The sequence below is a fragment of the Pristiophorus japonicus genome, chromosome 24 (genome assembly GCF_044704955.1).
Source record: "Pristiophorus japonicus isolate sPriJap1 chromosome 24, sPriJap1.hap1, whole genome shotgun sequence".
NCBI classification, from domain to species: Eukaryota; Metazoa; Chordata; class Chondrichthyes; family Pristiophoridae; genus Pristiophorus; species Pristiophorus japonicus.
Window position 1 is genome coordinate 7,173,826 of NC_092000.1, and position 23,015 is coordinate 7,196,840.

At 50.2% G+C, this 23,015-nt stretch overlaps 1 protein-coding gene across 1 annotated transcript in view; it reads right to left on the minus strand.

Moving 5' to 3' along the window:
* The window catches only part of LOC139238017 (collagen alpha-1(XI) chain-like), a 294,478-nt gene that overhangs the window by 107,292 nt on the left and 164,171 nt on the right, over positions 1 to 23,015 (minus strand). The window contains exons 23-29 of the mRNA XM_070867414.1: positions 19,008 to 19,061; positions 15,811 to 15,855; positions 13,050 to 13,103; positions 6,846 to 6,890; positions 5,614 to 5,667; positions 3,897 to 3,941; positions 2,325 to 2,378 (exon numbers count right to left, since the gene is read on the minus strand). Coding sequence (XP_070723515.1) covers positions 2,325 to 2,378; positions 3,897 to 3,941; positions 5,614 to 5,667; positions 6,846 to 6,890; positions 13,050 to 13,103; positions 15,811 to 15,855; positions 19,008 to 19,061 — 351 coding nt within the window. The remainder of the gene's footprint in view (positions 1 to 2,324; positions 2,379 to 3,896; positions 3,942 to 5,613; positions 5,668 to 6,845; positions 6,891 to 13,049; positions 13,104 to 15,810; positions 15,856 to 19,007; positions 19,062 to 23,015) is intronic.

Genomic DNA, 23,015 nt, shown 5'->3' on the forward strand with positions numbered 1-23,015 from the left:
CTGCAACGCCCCCCCCCCCAGTTTCGACAGCGGTGTGATATTTGGAAGGAAAGGTTCAGCAGGTTGGGCCTCTACTCGTTGGGGATTCAGAAGAATGAGAGGTGATCTTATCGAAACGTGTAAGATTATGAGGGGGCTTGACAAGGTGGATGCAGAGAGGATGTTTCCACTGATGGGGGAGACTAGAACTAGGGGGCACGATCTTAGAATAAGGGGCCGCCCCATTTAAAACTGAGAGGGTTGTACATCTGTGGAATTCGCTGCCTCAGAGAGCTGTGGAAGCCGGGACATTGAATAAATTTAAGACAGAGATAGACAGTTTCTTAAATGATAAAGGGTTATGGGGAGTGGGCGGGGAAGTGGAGCTGAGTCCATGATCGGTTCAGCCATGATCGTATTACATGGCGGAGCAGGCTCGAGGGGCCGTATGGCCTACTCCTGCTCCTGTTTGGTACCCGTAGCGCCTCCTAGTGAGAGCGCCAGGGAAAGCGGGCGATCAGAGCGGTTAGGGTGGCAGTGAGGGAAAGGAACGACTGTGAGAGGCGAGTGTGGTCGGTTTTCTCTTTGCGGCTTATCTTCATTTGGGGGGTCCGTAATATATTGGGAACGTTTTCTGTCCCGATTCTTTTTGTTGGAGGGAGGCCTCTCTTCGGGCCACTCTGAAGCTGGGTGTTTAGCGCGGGAATTTCAGTCGCTCAGCCGGCCTAGCGCCCCAAGAGAGAGGTGTGGAACGCCTCCCTTAGCGCTCCGCCCCACACTCGGGGCCCAGCTGCTGAACTTCCTGCCGCTAAATTTACCGCCCCTCTAAGTGAAGACAGAATAAAAGACAGCTATTGATTGGAAATAAAACAGTTCTCCGTGAAACGGAAGCCTGATGGGGAGAAACTTACTGAACTGTCTATCGCCTCGGGCTTGCTCTGAATTCTCAGCACAGCTTTGCAAGTGCGTGATGCCAATTTTGGAATTGCTTTACTGGGATGCAGACAGCCTCTCAGGCTGGAGTGGGCGACAGCCCGGGAGGGTCTGGACAATATAACTCGGTGATCCACAGTCGGCGAATGAATGAGACTGAAGTTCACAAGCACCTACCAATCTGGCTAACTTCCCTCGCCAACAGCAACCAACCTCCCGCTGAACTCTCCACAGCAGACGGAGCACGGCGGCCTTAAAAGGGGCAGGCCAGCTCGGCAACGGCTGCAACCGAACACGGCGGTTACCGTGAATGGTGGAGCGCTCGTGTCTACTGAGCCACCACAAGCTTTACGCCACTGAGATCTGCTGATAAATCAATAAATACACACACGCACACCTCCTGTGGTTTTACTGAAGGAAGGAAGGGTGAAAGGATAGAAGGGAAAGAATAGAAGGCTGGAATTCAATTTATATAGCGCCTTTATAAGACCTCAGGACGTCCCAAAGCACTTTACAGACAATGAAGTACTTTTGGAGTGCAGTCACTGTTGTAATGTGGGAAACGCGGCAGCCAACTTGCGCACAGCAAGCTCCCACACACAGCAATGTGATAATGATCAAATAATCTGGGTTTTTTTTTGTTATGTTGATTGAGGGATAAATATTGGGCCCAGGACACTGGGAGTAACCAGGTAGAATAGGCCACTTTAGAGAAGGGTTGCTAGATAGAGAGAGAGAGAAAGAGAGGCAGAGAAAGAGAGGCAGAGAGATATGGAGAGAGGCAGGGAGTGGGAGAAAAAGGAGAGAAAGAGAGAGAAAGAAAAGAAAGTGAACGAGAGAGAGAGAAAGAAAAAGATTCACCAGATTAGAATAGGCAACTCCACATTAGCAAAGGGGGGGGTGGGGTGGGGTGGTAGAGAAGAGGGAGCGAGAGAGTGAGAATGAGCAACACCTGACTGAGTAAACAATTATATGATACAAAAGCAAAATACTGCAGATGCTGGAATCTGAAATAAAAACAGAGAATGCTGAAAATCTCAGCGGGTCAGGCAGCGTCTGTGGAGAGAGAAACAGAGTTTATGGTTTCGGGTCAGTAACCCTTGGTCAGAACTGGCGCGTGTTCGAAATGAACAGATTGTTAAGGAGCACTGAAAGGGGGCGGGGAGGAGAGAACAACAGGGAAGGTCTGTGATAGGGTGGAAGGCAGGGGAGATGAGAGAGACAAAAGGGATGATGACCCGACTTGAGATGGTAATGGCAGGAGTTAGAGAAAGGTTAATCTGGATAGGGTGTGAATGGCGGGATAATTACCGGCTGCCATTGGAGACAAAGAGAGAGAAGAAAATACATCAGAGCAAATGTATATATTATATTCAGGCTTGTCAACACAAGTACGCACACATGTAACTTACCCGATCGCCTTTGGGACCCATGTCACCTTTATAGCCAGGGAATCCATCTTCCCCCTAAACAAACAGCAAGGTCAACAAGCATTGATTAGTTGAGTGAGCAATGTCTTCAGTTACAGCCTCAAAACTCGACATAACAGAGAATTTCTGTTACGAGGCAGGAAGGGGTCAGTACGTTGCCTCTCTCCTTTCTGCACAAGCGGGCGACTCTTGTCCTCGTTGGGGGTCGGAGGGGAGAGGGATAACAGCAGATGGATTCACCTCCCCTTCCTTTATCCTGAATCTCCCCATGCCTCATCCTAGGCCAAGGGGCAGTCGGCCAGCCTGTTAACTGCCCTCCGAGGTTGCCAGCAGTAAAGCGCGCGACAGTGATTCTGATCACCGAGCTAGATGTTCGGATGGATACGACATCCCCCGGGGGAACGGGGCGGGGGGGAAGAGCAGAGAGTACGCACCTCATTCCCGTCAGTCCGCATGATGTGGAGACTTGGGCGAAACCATGGACAAGCCTCAACGGCTGGGCTGAGAGCTGCTGTATGTATCCCCCACCCTCAACGTCCTGGGGGGGGGGGGGGGGGTGTCACCATGGACCAGAAGCTTAACTGGACCAGCCACATAAATACCATGGCAACAAGAGCGGGTCAGAAGCTGGGTATTCTGTGGCGAGTGTCTCACCTCCTGACTCCCCAAAGCCTTTCCACCATCTACAAGGCACAAGTCAGGAGTGTGATGGAACACTCTCCACTTGCCTGGATGAGTGCAGCTCCAACAACACTCGAGAAGCTCGACACCATCCAGGACAAAGCAGGCCGCTTGATCGGCACGCTACCCACCACCTTCAACACTCACTCCCTCCACCACCGGCGCCCCCTGGCTGCAGTGTGCACCGTCTACAAGATGCACTGCAGCAACTCGCCAAGGCTTCTTCGGCAGCACCTCCCAAACCCGCGACCTCTACCCCCGAGAAGGGCAAGGGCAGCAGGTGCATGGGAACACCACTACCTCCACGTTCCCCTCCAAGTCACACACCATCCTGACTGGGAAATATATCGGCCATTCCTTCATCGTCGCTGGGTCACAATCCTGGAACTCCCTCCCTAACAGCACTGTGGGAGCACCTTCACCACACGGACTGCAGCGGTTCAAGAAGGCGGCTCACCACCACCTTCTCAAGGGCAATTAGGGATGGGCAATAAATGCCGGCCTTGGCAGCGACGCCCACATCCCGTGATTGAATAAAACAAGCGTTCCCTCGCACTTGTCTTGGTGAAGTAATGCAGCCAGGTAGAAATGTGGGGTGCTACGGCTACTGTCTCTGATTGGACGAGTTCCTGGAGTTTCCATCACCTGACCTTCTGTCTCCAACCACCCAACTGGTCAAACAGCCTTCCCCCATCTCCAATATTTTTATAACTAAGAAACTAAAACGATTTGTTTGAATGCCCCTGTGATTTTTCTCCCGGGTGGTGCCCCCAGCAGTGACCTGGAGATTAACCTTCTATTGTGGGAGACTTCAGGGCCAACCCTGGAGGGTTGACGACCCCTTGGGTGCGAGTTACATAGCGTGGGTCTTACCTTCTCGCCTTTGTGTCCCTTCAGCCCTCGGACTCCATCCGCACCCTGCAAAAATAAAAAACATTACGGCAGATGAGAGCGTGGTTAAGTGAGCTGTGAGGCGCCTGAATTAAACAACCTATTGGCCAGCCCTTTGTCTCCCAGAGAGTAGCGAGCCCCTGGAGTGCATTGCCGGGCCAGTGTGGTGGGTGCTGGTCTTCAAGAGGGAGTGGGCAATAAATCTGGCCTGGCGCAGAGATCGCACCGGATATACAGCACAGAAACAGGCCATTCGGCCCAACCACTCGAGCCTCCCCCTCCATCTTTCCTCATCTAAATCTATCAGCATAACCCTCTATTCCCTTCTCCCTCATGCGCTTGTCCAGCCTCCCCTTAAATGCATCGATACTATTCGCCTCAACCCCTCCCTGTGGCAGCGAGTTCCACATTCTCACCCCTCTCTGGGTAAAGAAGTTTCTCCTGAATTCCCCATTGGATTTCTGGGTGACGATCTTATATTGATGGCCTCTAGTTATGCTCTTCCCCACAAGTGGAAACACTCTCTCTGTATACACTCTATCAAAACCTTTCATCATTTTAAAGGCCTCTATTAGGTCACCCCTCAGACTTCTTTTTTTCACGAGAAAAGAGACCCAGCCTGTTCATCCTTCCCTGATGGGTATACCCTCACATTTCTGGTATCGTTCTTGTTAATCTCTGCACCCTCTTCAGTGCCCCCATATCCTTTATATAACATGGCGACCAGAACTGTGTGCGTCATTGCATCCTATAGGTCAGTATCTGTGTCGATAACACTCGGTCCGTGTGATCCCCTGGGCTGGGTTTTGAGCGTCTGGGAGGGTCAGTGAGGAATTTCCCCAGAGTATTTTTTCCCCTTTATTGGCCCTGATTTTTTTTGCCTCTCCCGGGTGATTCCTGGCCTGCGGAGGTGGGTGAGAGGGGGTTGGTAGGGGAAGTGTTCAATCACACGCTCCAACCATCCTGATGTGTGGGGCTGGCTCAATGGGCCTCTGGTCTCTCCCTTCCCTGTTGGTAAGGCTGGACTGGCTTACCCAATGCAACAACACTCCCTGTAGAGGGGGGTTTAACAGAACTAGGCCCAACAAGGGGCAGCATTTTGCACTCAGTGTCCTTTCTTCCACACCCACCAAACACATCGTTCTTCTTGAAGAAATGGTCCCATCTTTTCCATCTGAAATGTCACTAAACAGGCCTCAGCTAAATGCAGTCGCACTCTACAAAAATTAATTAGATGGTATTCTTTTCAAGGTTTTGAAATACATTTTCCAGACCAAAACCCTGCACATTGAACTAAATAACACTCAGAGCCACACAAGGCAAATTATGGGAGAGATACAATGTCCCATTTGTTGTACATCAAAAACTGTGCTCAATTTCTTTCATCATCAATTTGCGAATCCCTTTCATGCGGACACTCTCGCACACACTCTCTCTCTCACACTCACACACTCTCTCTCTCTCTCTCTCTCACACACACGCACACTCTCTCGCTCACTCTCACACTCACGCACACTCTCTCTCTCTCTCTCTCACACACTCTCTCTCACACACACGCACACTCTCTCTCACACACACGCACACTCTCTCTCTCACACACACACACACACACACACGCACTCACACTCACACTCACACTCTCTCACTCACACACACACTCTCTCACAATAGACTCTTTACACTGAAGCACAGTTCTTACCTTGACACCTCGGACTCCAGGGTACCCGATCGGGCCTTGTGCACCCAGAGAACCCTGCAGGAATGACCCAGGTTATAGATCAATGGGGTTTTGTGGTAAACAGACACTCGAATACAAACACAGAAGAACAGGAACATTCTTTCCTGCAGTAGAACACTCACTGATTAGAGTTCAGGGGAAGATTCAGCATTAAATACGTGTAACTTTATACCGATGGAATAAGCAATAATAGGCAGTTATTTCCCCACTCACGTAGTGTCCCCATGTGCTACGTTTAATTCCGCCCCCCCTCCCTCTCCTGAAAGTGCTAACTCTGGCTGAGGCACACTTCCCCAGCCACCCGCCGATAATTCATCCAAGCAGGTGTTCATTACACACAAGCCTGGACGCCGTGTGGTTGGCCGGCTATTTGACTGCGTTGGGCATCGCAGTCAAGCCCACATTCTGTCCTCACCCGATGATCGCTGGCTTTCCAGCAAGGGTCAGTGGATAGCAGTCAGGAGAGGGAACCTTTGGTCCAAGGACGCGGAGGGGGAGTGGGGGTGGGGGTGGGGGAATGATGAGACGCCAAAGATCAGCGAATAGCCAGTGCAGCATTGGCCGGGGATCACACCTGGCCATGCATTGCCCGGTGCCCGAGAGGATGGGCAGGCAATCTGACCCCAGGCCCCTGTTGCACTAAAAGGGACTTCCCTGCCAACCTTCGCCCTCCTGTGCTGGGCGAGAGCACCAGTTCACAACATGGGACAAAGTGCAGGTGCACAAAACGTGACTTTTTATTTGTTTACTGCATGTGGGCATCACTGGCAAGGCCAGCATTTATTGCCCATCCCCTAACTGCCCTCGAGTGGCTTGCTAGACCATTTCAGAGGGCCAGTTAATATCTCCAGGAAAGGAGGTGGGGTAGTAGGGCAAACGGTCTGACTACAGCCCGAGTTGGAACGTTTATTCTCCTGCTGCTGATGATTACATTGGAAAACCTCAATAATTATTGTGGTTTGCAATTAAGGAGACACAGAAAGAAGTGAACAAGAGAGAAAAAAAAAATTGGACTTCCATTTTGAAGACCAACCAAAAAGCAGTACATCCTGTCCGTGGAGGGCAGGTAGTGAACTCGAGCGATGCCACATTACTGTCCCCGCCGGTCAATCCAATCCCTTTCTTTAGCCGAGTGGCCCCCGCCCATTAAATTCTCAGTCACCGTCACGCCGACCAGTTGTTAAACCACTTACCGGGTTCCCTTTATCACCAGCTGGGCCTTCTCGACCAGGGTGACCCTGAAACAAACAAACGCACAAAGTTGTTCCCAGCTCATCACCTTCAGCGCGACGGCAAGGGACTCGCTCAAAAGCAACACGCTGGCCTTTCCAAAACCATTGCAGAAACTTGCTGCATTTACATCACAAGACCATATATAGAGAGCGAGATTTTCGGTTTGGCTGATTTCGGGGCGGTAATGGCGGCCAGGCGGTAAAGTTAGCGCCCGGGAACAGTTTGCGCCTCAGTCAGAAAAATTGGTCAGCTGGGCCCCGAGCGTGGGGCGGGGCGCTAAGGGGAGGCGTTGCACACCTCTCTCTCAGGGCGCTAGGCCGGCTGAGCATGGGAAGATCCCGAGGTAGACACCCGGCCCGGGAGCGCTCTGAGAGGGGCCTGAGGGGACGTCACACCCACAACATAAATCACAAAAACAATAAAATAAAACCCAATCACACTTACCCGAGGTGGACATTACTGACCTCACTGCGGCCGCTACAGTTCGGGCCGCCCGCTTTCACAGGCGGTCCCAGCAGGGGGCGCTGCGGATCGGACGGGAGTCACAAATCGAGCGGGTGTCGCACCCAGGAGGCGTTGCACACCGGCTCGCCTCTCCCGGGCGGTAATGCTCCGCGCCCCGCTGACACCGGCCCCGAATGCTCCAGCGGGGCGCTGGGAGCTGGCTGCCCGCCCGGAAGTGCTTAGCGCCGGCATTGCCACCCCCTGGGACGCTAACAGGGGCGGACAGCACCGGAAAACCCAGACCTTTGAAAGGATATATTCGGATACTTCCAAAATGATTTTATCTGCGCACCGACGGGAGGCTTGACTGAGGTGTACAAAATTATGAGGGGCCGAGATAGAGTGGATAGGAAGGACCCATTTCCCTTGGCAGAGGGGTCAACAACCAGGATTTAAACATAGAAAATAGGTGCAGGAGCAGGCCATTCGGCCCTTCGAGCCTGCACCCCCATTCAATAAGATCATGGCTGATTATGCAACTTCAGTACCCCATTCCTGCTTTCTCTCCAGACCCCTTGATCCCTTTAGCTGTAAGGACCACATCTAACTCCCTTCCCTCCCTTGGTTGGAGGTTTGGAGAGGATTTGAGGGGAAATGTCTTCACCTAGAGGGTGGTGGGGGTCTGGGGTGGAACTCACTGCCTGAAAGGGGTGGTAGAGGCAGAAACCCTCACCACATTTAAAAAGTACTTGGATGTGCACCTGAAGTGCCGTAACCTACAGGGCTACGGACCCAGAGCTGGAAAGTGGGATTAGGCTGGGTGGCTCTTTGTCGGCCGGTGTGGACACGATGGGCCAAAATGGCCTCCGTCCGTGCTGTAAATGTCTATGATTCTATGATAACATTGACTGCGCGACCCCTAAGGAGGTCCACTTCTGCAACGGTACAACTACTTTAGAAAGTCCAAGTGAAAGAAGAGAATGCACCGATTCCCCGTCACAACACCGGGCGCTGTAATGACTGTTTACATCGTCGATGAGATGAAAATTTTTTTAAAACCCACCTCAAAAACGAAATTCCGTCTTTTAAGATCCAAACGCTCTTGTACCTAAACGTTAGAAAGAAATCTCGCCGCAAGTGTCTGATCTCCACGAGGACTTTCAAACCGCGGCTTTGCAGGCAGCTGTGGCAACGTCTCTCATGCCGTGACATCTTCATTGCAGCAAAACAGCTGCTCACCACAACACAGCTGGCGAACAGTCCAAATATTGAAGTACGTGCGCGAACGATGTTCTCCGTGCAGACGCTACAACATTCAATCTGCATTACTGCATCGGCCCCTTTCCCACACGGGTTTTCGAAGGTCCCATCGCCCCTCGGCGACTGTCCCGGTGAAGCCACCATTTTGGAGGTGGATCCGTTCTCCCGGCGCCCTATCGCCCAACCTCTCCATCGGCACTTGTACCTCTTTGGCATGAGAATGATCAGCGGTACACTTTTAGCGTCGCCAGCAGCTTGACTGCCCGTGCTCGCAGAAGAAATAGGAGCAGGCCATTTGGCTCTGGAGTGGGACTGGAACCCACAACCTTCTGACTCAGAGGCGAGGGTGCTGCCCACTGAGCCTCTGAAATAGAGGCAGAGTGTACAAAGGCCAGGAGTTTATGCTAAACCTCCATACAACACTGGTTCGGTCGCAGCTGGAGTATTGGGTCCAATTCTGGGCACTTTAGGAAGGATATAAAGGCTTTGGAGAGGCTGCAGTAGGGCTTCACCAGAATGTTTCCAGGGATGAAGGACTTCAGTGACGTGGATAGACTGGAGAAGCTGGGGTTGTTCTCCTTGGAGCAGAGAAGGTTGAGAGATTTGACAGAGGTATTTAAAAATCATATGAGAACATGAGAAATAGGAACAGGAGTCGGCCATTCGGCCCCTCGAGCCTGCTCTGCCATTCAATAAGATCATGTCTGATCTTCGACCTCAACTCCACTTTCCTGCACTATCCCCATATCCCTTGATTCCCTTAATATCCAAAAATCTATCCATCTCGGTCTTGAATACTGAGCCTCCACAGCCCACTGGGGCAGAGAATTCCAAAGATTCACCACCCTCTGAGCGAAGAAGTTTCTCCTCATCTCCGTCCTAAATGGCCGACCCCTTATTATGCTTACAAACATCGCACCACCACACCTACGCCGCGAAATCGCCGTCTCCAGTGAATACAACCATTACACCAGCGAAGCCAGGCCGATCCAGGTCAACTTGAACAACCGACCACCAACCCGTCTCAAATCTAGGCGGCCATTTTTGGACCCTCGCCCAAACCCTTCAGCGATCTCCCCTCAGCCTCGATGACCAATGGCGAAATGCTTGGAAGGGTTGTGACACACGGAATGGATTACTTATAGAGGCCCCCACAGTACAACCTGAAGGATCAAACCTTCCCTCGCAAACAGTGGACAACCATCGAGCGCCTCAGAACCGCTCACGGTCGATGCTGCCACTTTCTCCATCGGTGGGAGATTAAGGCCTCCCCGTCATGTGACTGTGGAGCTCCTAATCAGACCCTGGAACATCATCATCATAGGCGGTCCCTCGAAGCGAGGATGACTTGCGCACGAAGGCTTCATAGTGGGAGGGTACTTCCTGCCCGCCATTTTGGAGGCCTGGGAGGCCGTTTAGTGCCTGAAAAAGAGTTTAGTGCCCAGAAAATCCGCCCACAAACAAAACCAGCTGATCGTTCCGGCACCCAATCAAAATGATTTCTCAAAACTGTGCAGCTATTTTCTGTGGTCGCAACCCTGAATTGAGGTATCACCCAACTACAGAGCCTCGGGGCCCGATTCTGAGCAACAAGCCACGCCGTTGGTGATGGCACCATATTGCTTTCAGATTAAAGCACCGAGGCGGACCAGAACTGGAGAAGAGCACGAGGCAAGTCACGGAGCTCACGTTACGTGACACCCATAAATCGCAGGGAGTAGACCCAGGGAGGCAAGGAAGTCCAGTTTTGAGATCCTGAGAATTAAAACACACACCATTCGGCCCAACCGGTCATGTTGGTATCTAGCCTCCATGTGGGGTATAGTCCAAATCTCGCGTTCCCACAGCCCTTTGGCCCCCATTCCTACCGCCAACTTTCCAATGCATCCTTAATGCTAGGGGACCGAAGGTCTAGCGAGAAGGGGGAACTGAGGGAAATCCTTATTAGTCAGGAAATGGTGTTAGGGGAAATTGAAGGGACTGAAGGCCGATAAATCCCCAGGGCCTGATAGTCTGCATCCCAGAGTACTTAAGGAAGAGGCCCTAGAAATAGTGGATGCATTTGTGGTCATTTTCCAACATTCTACAGATTCTGGATCTATGTTTAAACAATAACATGGTCTCTGCTTCAATCACTCAATGTACCCCACAGCCTCACAACTCTCAGTGTACGATAAAACGTTCCTCCCGATCTCCGTCCAAAACCCCTTACATTAAAGCCTGTATCTAGGCCCCCTTCACTCTCGACCTCTCAATCACTGCAAGGAGTCTGATTGGATCTATTCTGCTCCATCCTGTCACAACGGGCCCCCAAGTCTTTGTACCTCCTCACGGTAGCTAGCACCCTGGAGATTCTGCGGTGAACGTTCTTCCGTTGACACAATATCTTTTCCAGAGCCCCAAAATGCTGAGTTCGGGTAAAAAGTTCTGGGCTGGATTTTTCGGTCTTCAGCCCCGCCCCCGTTAACGCCCTGGAGGGGGGGGGCGGCAATGGCGGCGGTACGCACTTCCGGGCAGGCAGCCAGCCCCGCCGGGACATTCGGACGGTGCACGGAACATTACCGCCCGGAAAGATACAACACCCCTTGGTTGCGATTTTTGGCTCCCACCTGATCCATAGTGCCCCCTGGTGGGACCGCCTGTGAAAGCGGGCGGTCCGAGCTGTAGCGATCGCAGTGAGGGATGTAATGTCGGGTAAGGGTGATTGGTTTTTATATTAGTTACTTTTTAGATTTATGTTGTGATGGCGTGAGATATTTATTGGGACTATTTCTGTTTTTCCAGGGGGGGGTCTTTTGCCCCCGGACCTGTCTCAGAGCGCTCCGAGGCCGGGATCTTCCCGTGCTCAGCCGACCGAGCGCCCTGAGAGAGGTGTACAACGCCTCCCTCAGCGCCCCGCCCTACACTCAGGGCCCAGCTGACCAATTTTGCTGACTGAGGCGCAAACTGTTCCCAGCCCAAACTTTACCGCCCCCGCCACCGTTACAGCCCCGAAATCAGCAAAGCCGAAAATCCCGCCCTTTAGGTCTTCAGTTCAACAGAGTTGAGGGTGGACGGGGAGGACAAGAATGGAGCAGAGGGCGACACTTAGAGAAGCCATGATGATACCTATCAAGGAAATAGCGGGAGATGTTAAGGGTGTGAAGGCCTTGGAGAGGGGGCAGGAAAGATTGACGAGAATGGTTCCAGGGATGAGGGACTTCAGTGACCGGGATAGACTGGAGAAGCTGGGGTTGTTCTCCTTGGAGCAGAGAAGGTTGAGAGGAGATTTCATCGAGGTGTTCCAAATCATAAGGGGTCTGGACGGAGCAGAGAGAGAGAGAAACTGTTCCTATTGGGCGGACGGGTCAAGAACCAGAGGACACACAGATTTAAGGCGATTGGTTGAAGAACCAAAGGCGACACGAGGGAAACGTTTTCCCGCAGCGAGTGGTTAGGATCTGGAATGCGCTGCCTGAGAGGGTGGTGGAGGCAGACTCAATCGTGGCTTTCAAAAGGGAGTTGGATAAGTGCCTGAAGGACAAAGGATGTGCACGGTTACGGGGAAAGGGCGGGGGAGTGAGACTGGCTGAAGTGCTCTTGCAGAGAGCCGGCATGGGATCGATGGGCCGAATGGCCTCCTGTGCTGGAACCGTTCTGTGATTCTATGACACAGGAAAGATTGCGATGGAGAGAAGATGGGCGTTTAGAGATGATAAAGGGAGAATCTAACGATGTGATTGTTTTGTAACCTGTACTCGAGTCTGATAGAGGCGTGAGAGGAGCCGGCACAGACTTGAGGTATATGGAGAGTTAGGAGTTGCGCAGAAGGAGAGAAAAGATTGACGAGAATGGTTCCAGGGATGAAGGACTTCAGTGACGGGGATAGACTGGAGAAGCTGGGGTTGTTCTCCTTGGAGCAGAGAAGGTTGAGAGGAGATTTGACTGACGTGTTCAAAATGTTGGAGGGATCTTCAGCCAGAGAGATAGATGAGTCCATAATCTGGTGAACTGGTCTTTACAACATCAACACGAATTGATGGGATTGGACAGGTTAGATGCAGGAAGAATGTTCCCGATGTTGGGGAAGTCCAGAACCAGGGGTCGCAGTCTAAGGATAAGGGGTCAGTCATTTAGGACCGAGATGAGGAGAAACTTCTTCACTCAGAGAGTTGTTAACGTGTGGAATTCTCTACCACAGAAAGTTGTTGAGGCCAGTTCGTTCGATATATTCAAAAGGGAGTTAGTCGTGGCCCTTAAGGCTAAAGGGATCAGGGGGGTATGGAGAGAAAGCAGGAAAGGGGTACTGAAGTTGCATGATCAGCCATGCTCACATTGAATGGTGGTGCAGGCTCGAAGGGCCGAATGGCCTACTCCTGCACCTATTTTCTATGGTTCTATGACAGCAACCTCAAGAGCAGAAAGATTAGGCCTGCTTAAGGCCACACGGTTAACTAACTATGCGGATCGATGTATCTCACCAAAGGACCATCTGCTCCAAGAAGCCCCAGCATTCCTTGCTTGCCTGGAGGTCCCTGGAAAGATTGGAGAAAAAAAAAAACGGTTAGTCAAATACCTGAGTATACATGCCTCCAGCTCGAGCCATAAACAAAGCGTGGAGTTTTGCCTCCCACGCTCAAGCAACGTCGCGCTGCACGGAATAAGGTTCGCACATATGCCGAGCCTGTGGATCCGCGCAGCAACGTGTCGTTACAACAAGCATAGCCTCAATCATAAATGTAGATGAACATTCAGAGACAAGTCCCAACCTTCCACCCCCCCCCACCCCCCCCGCTCTGTTCACTCAACTGCATTTGAACTTGTTGCACGCACAGGTCGCAACAAGACCCAAGGCAGGGAAGAATGTGGGTATTGTCAGCGAAGCATCGCGCAGTGTCTGTTCAGATCTGAAGTTCGCGGAATGGAGTTAATGAACGGCAAAAAAATGTCAAAGCTGTACGACAGCTTTACTGTAACAGATCAGGGCATTCAAAATCGGATCGTCAATGCTGAATGAGCAAATTACAGCCAAGTTACAACGAATAAAACTTTTCTTGCAAAGTTGGATACCTTCTCCAGCACAGTCAGCCCTTCCATGTTGGGATCCATGAGGTTGATTTCAAGGTGAATGTTTGATAATATTCATCCCATTGCTATCCATCTACCGACACCTATCAATTTCGATATCGACCTCCATCTATTTCTGTCTATCGACACCTCTCCATCTCTATCTGTTATCAGTGGGAGCTGTGACTCAGTTGGGTAGCACACGAGCAGTGGTCAGGGAGCAGCGAGAGATTGCAGAGGGACGTGATCAGGGCCCAGGAGAGGCGCGAGTCTGGGGCCAGGGGCCCCCGGAGCAGCACGGGCCCAGCCCACACTGTGCGATATGTGCGCGCTCTAGATCCGTGCAGCAGAGCTGGTCTCCAGTCGTCCTGGTTAACCCTCGCCACTGGACCAAGACCTCGCTCTGTCAAGCCCCGTGTGGTGGCTGGTGTGCAACGGCCAGCCCACGTTAAAAAAATCCACCCACAGGCATCTTCCACCCTTCAGGATGTAGTTCGGGAATCTGGAATATTAGGTCCTTCATTGAAGCTTCCGGTGAACTCATCCCTTTTTGGCGTGGAAGCAAGTCATCCTCGCTACGAGGGACCGCCTATGATGATAAGATGATAAGATGATGTTGGGATCTGGGCTAAAAGTAGAGCAGCACTCCGACAGAGCTTGCGGGTTTTTCCATCTTCAATTGACAGCACTCTTCAGAGTCAAAACGTTACTGGCACACGCCCACGTAATCCCGGCTGATACTTCAAATGCGGTGCCGAGGGAACGCTGCACTGTCGGAGGTGCCGTCTTTTGGACGAGATGTCTAAACCGAGGCTCGGCATGCCTATTCAAAGATTAAAGAGCAGAGGGTTCACCCAGTGAACTGGCCAACATTTACCCTCTCAACCAACACCACCAAAAACAGCAAGAATATCGCGGCATTCATTCATTTGCTGTTTGTGGAAGCTTGCTGTGAGCATATTGCTTGCCCGGTTTGCCTGTATGATACTAACTACAAGGGAAATCTCTTGGCTGCAAAGCATGTTGGGATGTCATCATGAGCAGTCCCTCGTATCGAGGATGACTTTCTTCCACGCCAAAAAGTTCACAGGTGTTTCAATGAAGGACCTAATATTCCGGATCCCGAACTACATCCTGAAGGGTGGAAGATGCCTGTGGGTGGATTTTTTTAACGTGGGGTGACCGTTGTACACCAGCCACCACACGGGCTTGACAGAGCTAGGTCTCGGTCCAGTGGCAAGGGTTAACCAGGATGACGATGTACTGAGGATATGACAATGTTACGATATAAATGCAAGTTCTTTCTTACTTCTTGTACCCTAACTTTTATTTTTAAACAGGAAAAAATAAATTGGGACATTTAAACAATGAAATCTACAGAATTACACTGCAATACAAAACACACACAGAGCCAAAAGGGGTTGGTTTTGTACAGGGTCTTTCATGACCTCAGGATGTCCCAAAGTGCTTCACTGCTAATGAAATGCGTTTGGACTGTTGTCGTGTAAGGAAAATGGCAGCCAATTTGGACACAGCAAGATCTCTCAAACATCATCATCATCATCGGCAGTCCCTCGGAATCGAGGAAGATTTGCTTCCACTCTTAAAATGAGACCTTAGGTGACTGAACAGTCCAATACGAGAACCACAGTCCCTGTCACAGGTGGGACAGACAGTGGTTGAGGGTAAGGGTGGGTGGGGACTGGTTTGCCGCACGCTCCTTCCGCTGCCTGCGCTTGGTTTCTGCATGCTCTCGGCGACGAGACTCGAGGTGCTCAGCGCCCACAAACAGCAATGAGATAAATGACAGGTCATTTGGTCAGGACACTGAGAACTCCTCTGTTCTTCTTTCAATAGTGGCCGTGAGATCTTTTACATCCACCCGAGAGGGCAGACAGGGTCCTCGGTTTAACGTCTCATCCGAAAGACTGCAAATGGCGCGTGCATGCATCCTCGGTGCTGTGGCTGCATATTATGGTGTATGACGCCTTTTAATTTTGTGGAGGCCATCAAAAACCCATGTGGATGCCCTAAAATCTGTCCTCCTAGTGCAATGTCTCTCTTGTTGATCTCTCTCTCTCCAATCCCCAGTATCTCCGCACCATTCAGCTCGTCACTATGTGGCCATGCTCGGGCAGCACAAAGCACGGCAACCAAAATCATTCAGGGACTTACTTTATCACCGGGGAGTCCAATTGGGCCTTGAGGTCCAGGAAAACCCTGCAAAGAAGCAAAAATGAAAAAATAAGAGAGACAGCTTGTTTAACGAAGGGGTTACAGTTACCCATCTCGGGTACCCTGCTGGTGTAGCAAGTCAGGACTCCAAGTCAAGGTTGTCCATAGAAATAAAGAAAGTAGGTGCAGGAGCAGGCCATCTGGCCCTTTGAGCCTGCACCACCAATCAATATGATCATGGCTGATCATGCAATCCCAGTACCCCTTTCCTGCTTTCTCTCTATACCCCTTGATCCCTTTAGCCGTAAGGGCCACATCTAACTCCCTTTTGAATATATCTAACGAACTGGCCTCAACAACTTTCTGTCGTAGAGAATTCCGCAGGTTCACAATTCTCTGGGTGAAGAAGTTTCTCCTCATCTCGGTCCTAAATGGCTTACCCCTTATCCTTAGACTGTGACCCCTGTTTCTGGACTTCCCCAACGTTGGGAACATTCTTCCTGCATCCAACCTGTCCAATCCCGTCAGAATTTTATATGTTTCTCTGAGATCCCCTCTCATTCTTCTAAATTCCAGTGAATATAAGTCTAGTCGATCCAGTCTTTCTTCATATGTCAGTCCTGCCATCCTGGGAATCAGTCTGGTGAACCTTTGCTGCACTCCCTCAATAGCAAGAATGTCCTTCCTCAGATTAGGAGACCAAAACTGTACACAGTATTCAAGGTGTGGCCTCACCAAGGCCCTGTACAACTGCAGTAAGACCTCCCTATACTCAAATCCCCTAGCTATGAAGGCCAACATGCCATTTGTCTTCTTCACCACCTGCTTTACCTGCATGCCGACTTTCAATGACTGATGTACAATGACACCCAGGTCTCGTTGCACCTCCCCTTTTCCTAATCTGTCACCATTCAGATAATATTCTGCCACCAAAGTGGATAACCTCACATTTATCAACATTATACTGCATCTGCCATGCATTTGCCCATTCACCTAACCTGTCCAATCACCCTGCAGCCTCTTAGCATCCTCCTCACAGCTCACACTGCTACCCAGCTTAGTGTCATCTGAAAACTTGGAGATATTACATTCAATTCCTTCATCTAAATGTATATTGTAAATAGCTGGGGTCCCAGCACTGAACCTTGAGGCACGCCACTAGTCACTGCCTACCATTCTGAAAAGGACCCATTTATTCCTACACTTTGCTTCCTGTCTGCCAACCAGTTCTCTATCCATGTCACTAGGAATACATCCAATCTCCACTCCCAGGGACAGATGCAGTTGCTGAGAACTTGGTAATCTGGTTCTCAAAGTGGGGGTAATTCAGGGCTCCAGTTTCACACTCGTTGCTCGGTCCCGTTTGAGTTTTGTGGGTTCAGAGGTTTGGAAAGGGCTGTTTTTTGGGGATCGGGGGGGGCTGTTTAGGCACTGTTGCCTCACTGGTGGTTCTATCCTCAATCAGCACCAGATCTGTATCAGCAACTGGAAAAATAAGCAAATTACTGGGAACCTGGGTTTGAAAAATGCAGCAATGGCATCACGAAGTCTTTAAGAAGCAAGGCACTGTGTCCTCTGTAAGCGTATGGCATAATATAGTAATTAAAAAGGCATTACTCATGATTTTACAATTTCAAAACAGGACATTTTCAGATTTAATTAGATTAAACAGAGTTTGATGAATGTATGGAATGGGCTGCCAAGAGAAGCAGTGGCTGTCTAACTGCATTACCACATTTAACATTGAATGATTCAGTATCTGGACAAAGATTTGACAGTGGTTACCAGAGGATAGGAGATCCCCTCGATACTGGGACGGGCCAGAAGTTCCACCAGGGTCTTTGTCCGCCATGCAGATTCCAATGCACTATTGCGGCCCATTACAATATTCAACAACTGGTAATTGCCAAGTAACACAGAAATGATCGACTAATAGCTTATTATATGCTGGAATAAATATTGCCCGATAAGCAATTAGAAATTATAATTTTTTTTAAAAAATGATTCATTCACGGTATGTGGGCATCGCTGGCAAGGCCGGCATTTATTGCCCATCCCTAACTGCCCCTTGAGAAGGTGGTGGTGAGCCGCCTTCTTGAACCGCTGCAGTCCGTGTGGTGAAGGTGCTCCCATGGGCTGACTTTGTCGTAACAGTTTTGGTACAACGGAGTGTCTCGCTGGGCCATTTCAGAGGGGCAGTTAAGAGTCAACCACATCGCTGTGGGTCTGGAGTCACATATCGGCCAGACCGGGTTAGGGCGGCAGATTTCCTTCCCTAAAAGGAGACATTATTGTGTAGAGTTTTGGTCTCCTAATCTGAGGAAGGACGTTCTTGCTATTGAGGAAGTGCAGTGAAGGTTCACCAGACTGATTCCCGGGATGGCAGGACTGACATATGAGGAGAGACTGGATCGACTAGGCTTATATTCACTGGAATTTAGAAGAATGAGAGGGGATCTCATAGAAACATATAAAATTCTGACGGGACTGGACAGGTTAAATGCAGGAAGAATGTTCCTGATGTTGGGGAAGTCCAGAACCAGGGGACATAATCTAAGGATAAAGGGTAAACCATTTAGGACTGATATGAGGAGAAACTTCTTCACTCAGAAAGTTGTTAACCTGTGGAATTTTCTACCACAGGGAGTTGTTGATTCCAGTTCACTGGATATATTCAAGAGGGAGTTTGATGTGGCCCTTACGGCTAAAGGGATCAAAAGGTATGGAGAGAAAGCAGGAATGGGGCACTGAGGGAAAGATTAGCCATGATATTGAATGGTGGTGCAGGCTCGAAGGGCCGAATGGCCTACTCCTGCACCTATTTTCTATGTTTCTATGTTTCTGTTAGTGAACCCGATGGATTTTTACGACAATCTGGTAGTTTCATGGTCACCATTATTAACACTCGCTTTTTATCCCAGATTTATTTAATTGGTGCAGCCTCTTAATTTATTAAGAAAAAGTTATTATAGATTTTATGGAACAGTTTCTCTTTTCCAGCCCCCGCCCGCAAACATAACAGGACCAACTTACAATCTACAGAAAACCAAAGTCTTGAAATTCATAGATAATTATGTTAGAGAACTAGGAAAGAACCACAGATGTTGGAAGACGCTATATTTTGATCTGACTGAGTTGGATTCTCTCTCGTTACCATCCACCGCATTAATTTTGGTGCAATTTCAGCGCTTTCTCACCTGAGGTCCTGGATTGCCCTGTTGTCCTGGAGGTCCAGGTTCACCTAGAGGACCCTGGTGGGGTGAAAGTCACACACAGCGTCAATTCCATTTCTGTACAGGCTACAACCATGGCGTGCTCACCTTACTCAGACAGGCTTCAAGAGCTGGGTTTATTTACTCCAAAGCAGCAAAGACACAGGCATATTCCATATCTGCTGTTCTCCTCTACACTGGGGAGACCAAACGTAGATTGGGGTGACCGCTTTGCGGAATACCTCCGTTCAGTGCGTAAGTGTGACCCCGAGCTTCCGGTCGCCTGTCACTTTAATTCCCCGCTCCACTCCCACTCTGACCTCTCCGTCCTCGGCCTCCTCCGCTGTTCCAACGAAGCTCAACGCAAGCTCGAGCAACAGCACCTCATCTTTCGTTTAGGCATCTTACAGCCTTCTGGACCCAACATCGAGGTCAACAATTTCAGACCAGAACCTCTGCTCCCACTTTTTCCAGACAGCGGAAGGGTTCCGTTGGTCATTTAATCTCTCCTGCCTTCCACAGACCTTCCCTTTTTTTCTTTCCTCCCCTCCCCCCACTTTCCCTGCCCACGACACTCGCTTAAAAACCTGTTACATCTCGAACTTTCTCCGGGTTCTGACCAAGGGTCATCGACCCGAAACGTTAACTCTGTTTCTCACTCCACAAATGCTGCCTGACCCGCTGAGTATTTATTGCATTTTCGGTTTATATTTCTGCCGTATTTCGCCTTTGTAGACAGAGGTGACCAGATAGAGGGCTATCAAATAAAGAAAGGGCTGGATTGCGTGCCTATTGATGGAGCATTTCAGGAGGACCAGATCTCTCAGGTGGATACAAGCGATCCATTGGCGGTACTCGAGGAACAAGACTTGCTCTTATTGTACTGACCAACATTTAGCCCTCAACGGACACCGCCAAAACGGATGATCTGGTCATCTACCTCACTGCTGTCTTTGGGACCTTGCTGTGCACAAATTGGCTGCCGTGTTTGCCTACAGATCAGTCACTGTGTTCCGCAGATACTTCACGGACTGTGAAGCATTGTAGGACGTTGTCAGGACATGAGGCCCCCCACCCCCCACCCGAGATGTCTGCGCTCCTCTAATTCTACCTCTTGAGCATCCCTGATTATAATCGCTCCACCATCGGTGGCCGTGCTTTCTGTTGCCTGGACCCCAAGCTCTGGAACTCCCTCCCTAAACTTCTCCGCCTCTCTACCTCTCTCTCCTCCTTTAAAACGCTCCTTAAAACCGACCTCTTTGACCAAGCTTTAGGTCACCTGCCCTAATTTCTTCTTATGTGGCTCAGTTACGTTTTTGTCTTAAAGCACTTGCTGTGAAACGCCTTAGGATGTTTTATTACGTTAAAGGCGCTACATAAATTCAAGTTGTTGATGGGGGAGTTCACTGTCAGCGCTTTCAGTTCGAACATAGATAGATGGCAAGTGCAGAACTATTTGCAGTCTGTTCACTTCAATGGAGTTTAGGTTCATGTGCGGCTGCTTCACACTGCCGGAAGCGTGTCCCTGCACACTGCAATGTAGTACTACATTTCAAACACTACAGAGACACACCGCGGAGCCAGTCAATCAATCTGAACAACGCTCAGAAGGCACTTAAGTGTTATGTCATCACCATCCTCATTAATGCATTGTTTGGTGTCAGCATGGAGCCCAGGGAAACACTTTCTCTGGTTTTAGGGGTAACCCGATCCAGCATTGGGGATTTTAAGAACTCCTGCACTAATCCCTGAAGGGTTTTTGATCGAGGACCCATTAGTGTCAAGAAGTCAATTGGAAAAAAACACAAGAGGAATCTTTTTACAATGGGTCTAAAACTCAACTCCAATCTCCCCCTCCGTCTCCCCCTCCCCCTCCCCCCAACTCTGGTCCCAGTAATTCCATTATATTATCGTCTAGACAATGTCAAATCGCCTGTTCTCGACTGTAGTTTCCAATGAAAGTTTCTCATGAGTAATGATGTGTTAGTAAAACGATGGAGTGTTATTTGTTATCGGAGCAGGCCGGGAATCGGAAGAAGCAGCTCGGCGGCCTGTCCCAGCTGTCTGCGCGGCCCCCTGGCCTGCGAGCACCATCGGAACAGGCCGGGGAGCAGAAGGAGCAGCGTGGTGGTATACCACTCCAGGGAGCAGCACGGGCTGGAGCAGGAGAGCAACGGCAGCGAAGAGGGACATCACCAAGATCCAGGTCGGTGATTGGAGCGTGGGCAGGTACAGCAGGAGCGGCGAGGTCGGGGCGAAGGAGCGGCGAGAGATTGTAGAGGGATGTGATCAGGGCCCAGGAGAGGCGTGAGTTCGGGGCCCAGGGGCAGCACGGGCCCAGCCCACACTGTGCGATGTGTGCGCGCACTGGGTCCGTGCAGCAGAGCTGGTCTCCAGTGGTCCTGGTTAACCCTTGCCACTGGACCAAGACCTCGCTCTGTCAAGCCCGTGTGGTGGCTGGTGTGCAACGGTCACCCCACGTTAAAAAAATCCACCCACAGGCATCTTCCAACCTTCAGGATGTAGTTCGGGATCTGGAATATTAGGTCCTTCATTGAAATACCTTTTTGAAGTGGAAGCAAGTCATCCTCAAATCGAGGGACTGCCGATGATGATGATGATGATGGAATGTGCTGGGCTGTGTGTAATTTATATTCGATCGAATTATAATCATCGATTCAATAAAAGGCGATATGCTGGGGATTAGGAGCCACCCGTACAGACCCAAGGGGCAAAAGCAAGACTGGATGGCAAGATGGTTTCTCTTGCCCCCAGAGGAAAAGGAGGGTGGGAATGAAGACCAACATATTACATGTCCTTCAAGAAGCCAACAGGCAGAATCCTGGAAACCCAGGCATCCACCCCACGTGACCGAGAAGGATAAATTTTTTCTGGATAACAATTGGTGAGCCTCCTCGGCCTTGCCTGGTTGTCCACAAAGGTCAGGGATGGGGTCTTGCCAGAGGAGCTGGCTACAGGTCACCAATTTCTTTTGCCTCTTCCAGGAGATGGAGTGAGGGGAGCGTTGGTGCATTCTGATGAAACTAGCCGAGGGATTTGGGGCGGAGGTGGGGAGGGCATGTTACATAGGATTACATTGATGTACAGCACAGAATCAGCACGTTCAGTCCAAGCTCCGTGCCGGTGTTTATGCTCCACACCAGCCCCCTACCACCCCTCTTCATCTCACCCCATCTCCACATCCTTCTATTCCTTTCTCCCTCATGTGTTTATGAATGTGTTTAAGCTTCCCCTTAAATGCGTCGATACTATTCACCTCAACCACTCCCTGTGGGAGCGAGTTCCACATTCTCACCACTCTCTGGGTAAAGAAGTCTCTCCTGAGTTTTCCCATTTGATTTGTGGACTTGTTCTCACCCCCTTCCTATCTCTGCAACCTCCTCCAACCCTTCAAGATATCTACGTTCCTCAAATTCTGGCCATAACAGCGCATCCCCCCGTTATGTCTGTAATCCTGTAAATACCATGTCTAACCACCAGAGGGCTTATCCCCTGGAGTCCCAAGGGATCCCACAATCCCTTGCGAGCACCTGTATATAAGGAGGCCTCACAGGCTGGAGAGGCACTCTGAGATCTGTGACAAAGGACTACGGTCACACCTTACTTTGAGCTTGCAATATCTAGTCTGACTCTTTATTCAAGACATAACACCCCCGATTTTAATTGCTCCACCATTGGCGGCCGTGCCTTCAGCTGCCTGGGCCCCAAGCTCTGGAATTCCCTCCATAAGCCTCTCCGCCTCACTACCTCCCTATTCTCCTTAAAAGCTACCTCTTTGACCAATCTTTTGGTTATCTGCCCTAACATCTTCTTATGTGGCTAGGTATTAAATTTAGTTTGATAATTGCTCCCGTGAAAAGACTTGGGACGTTTTACTACGTTAAAAGTGCTGTATAAATACAAGCTGCGGTTGGATTTATTTTTAGGGACTATCTTGTGTTCATGACCCCTAGTTCTGGTCTCTCCCATAAG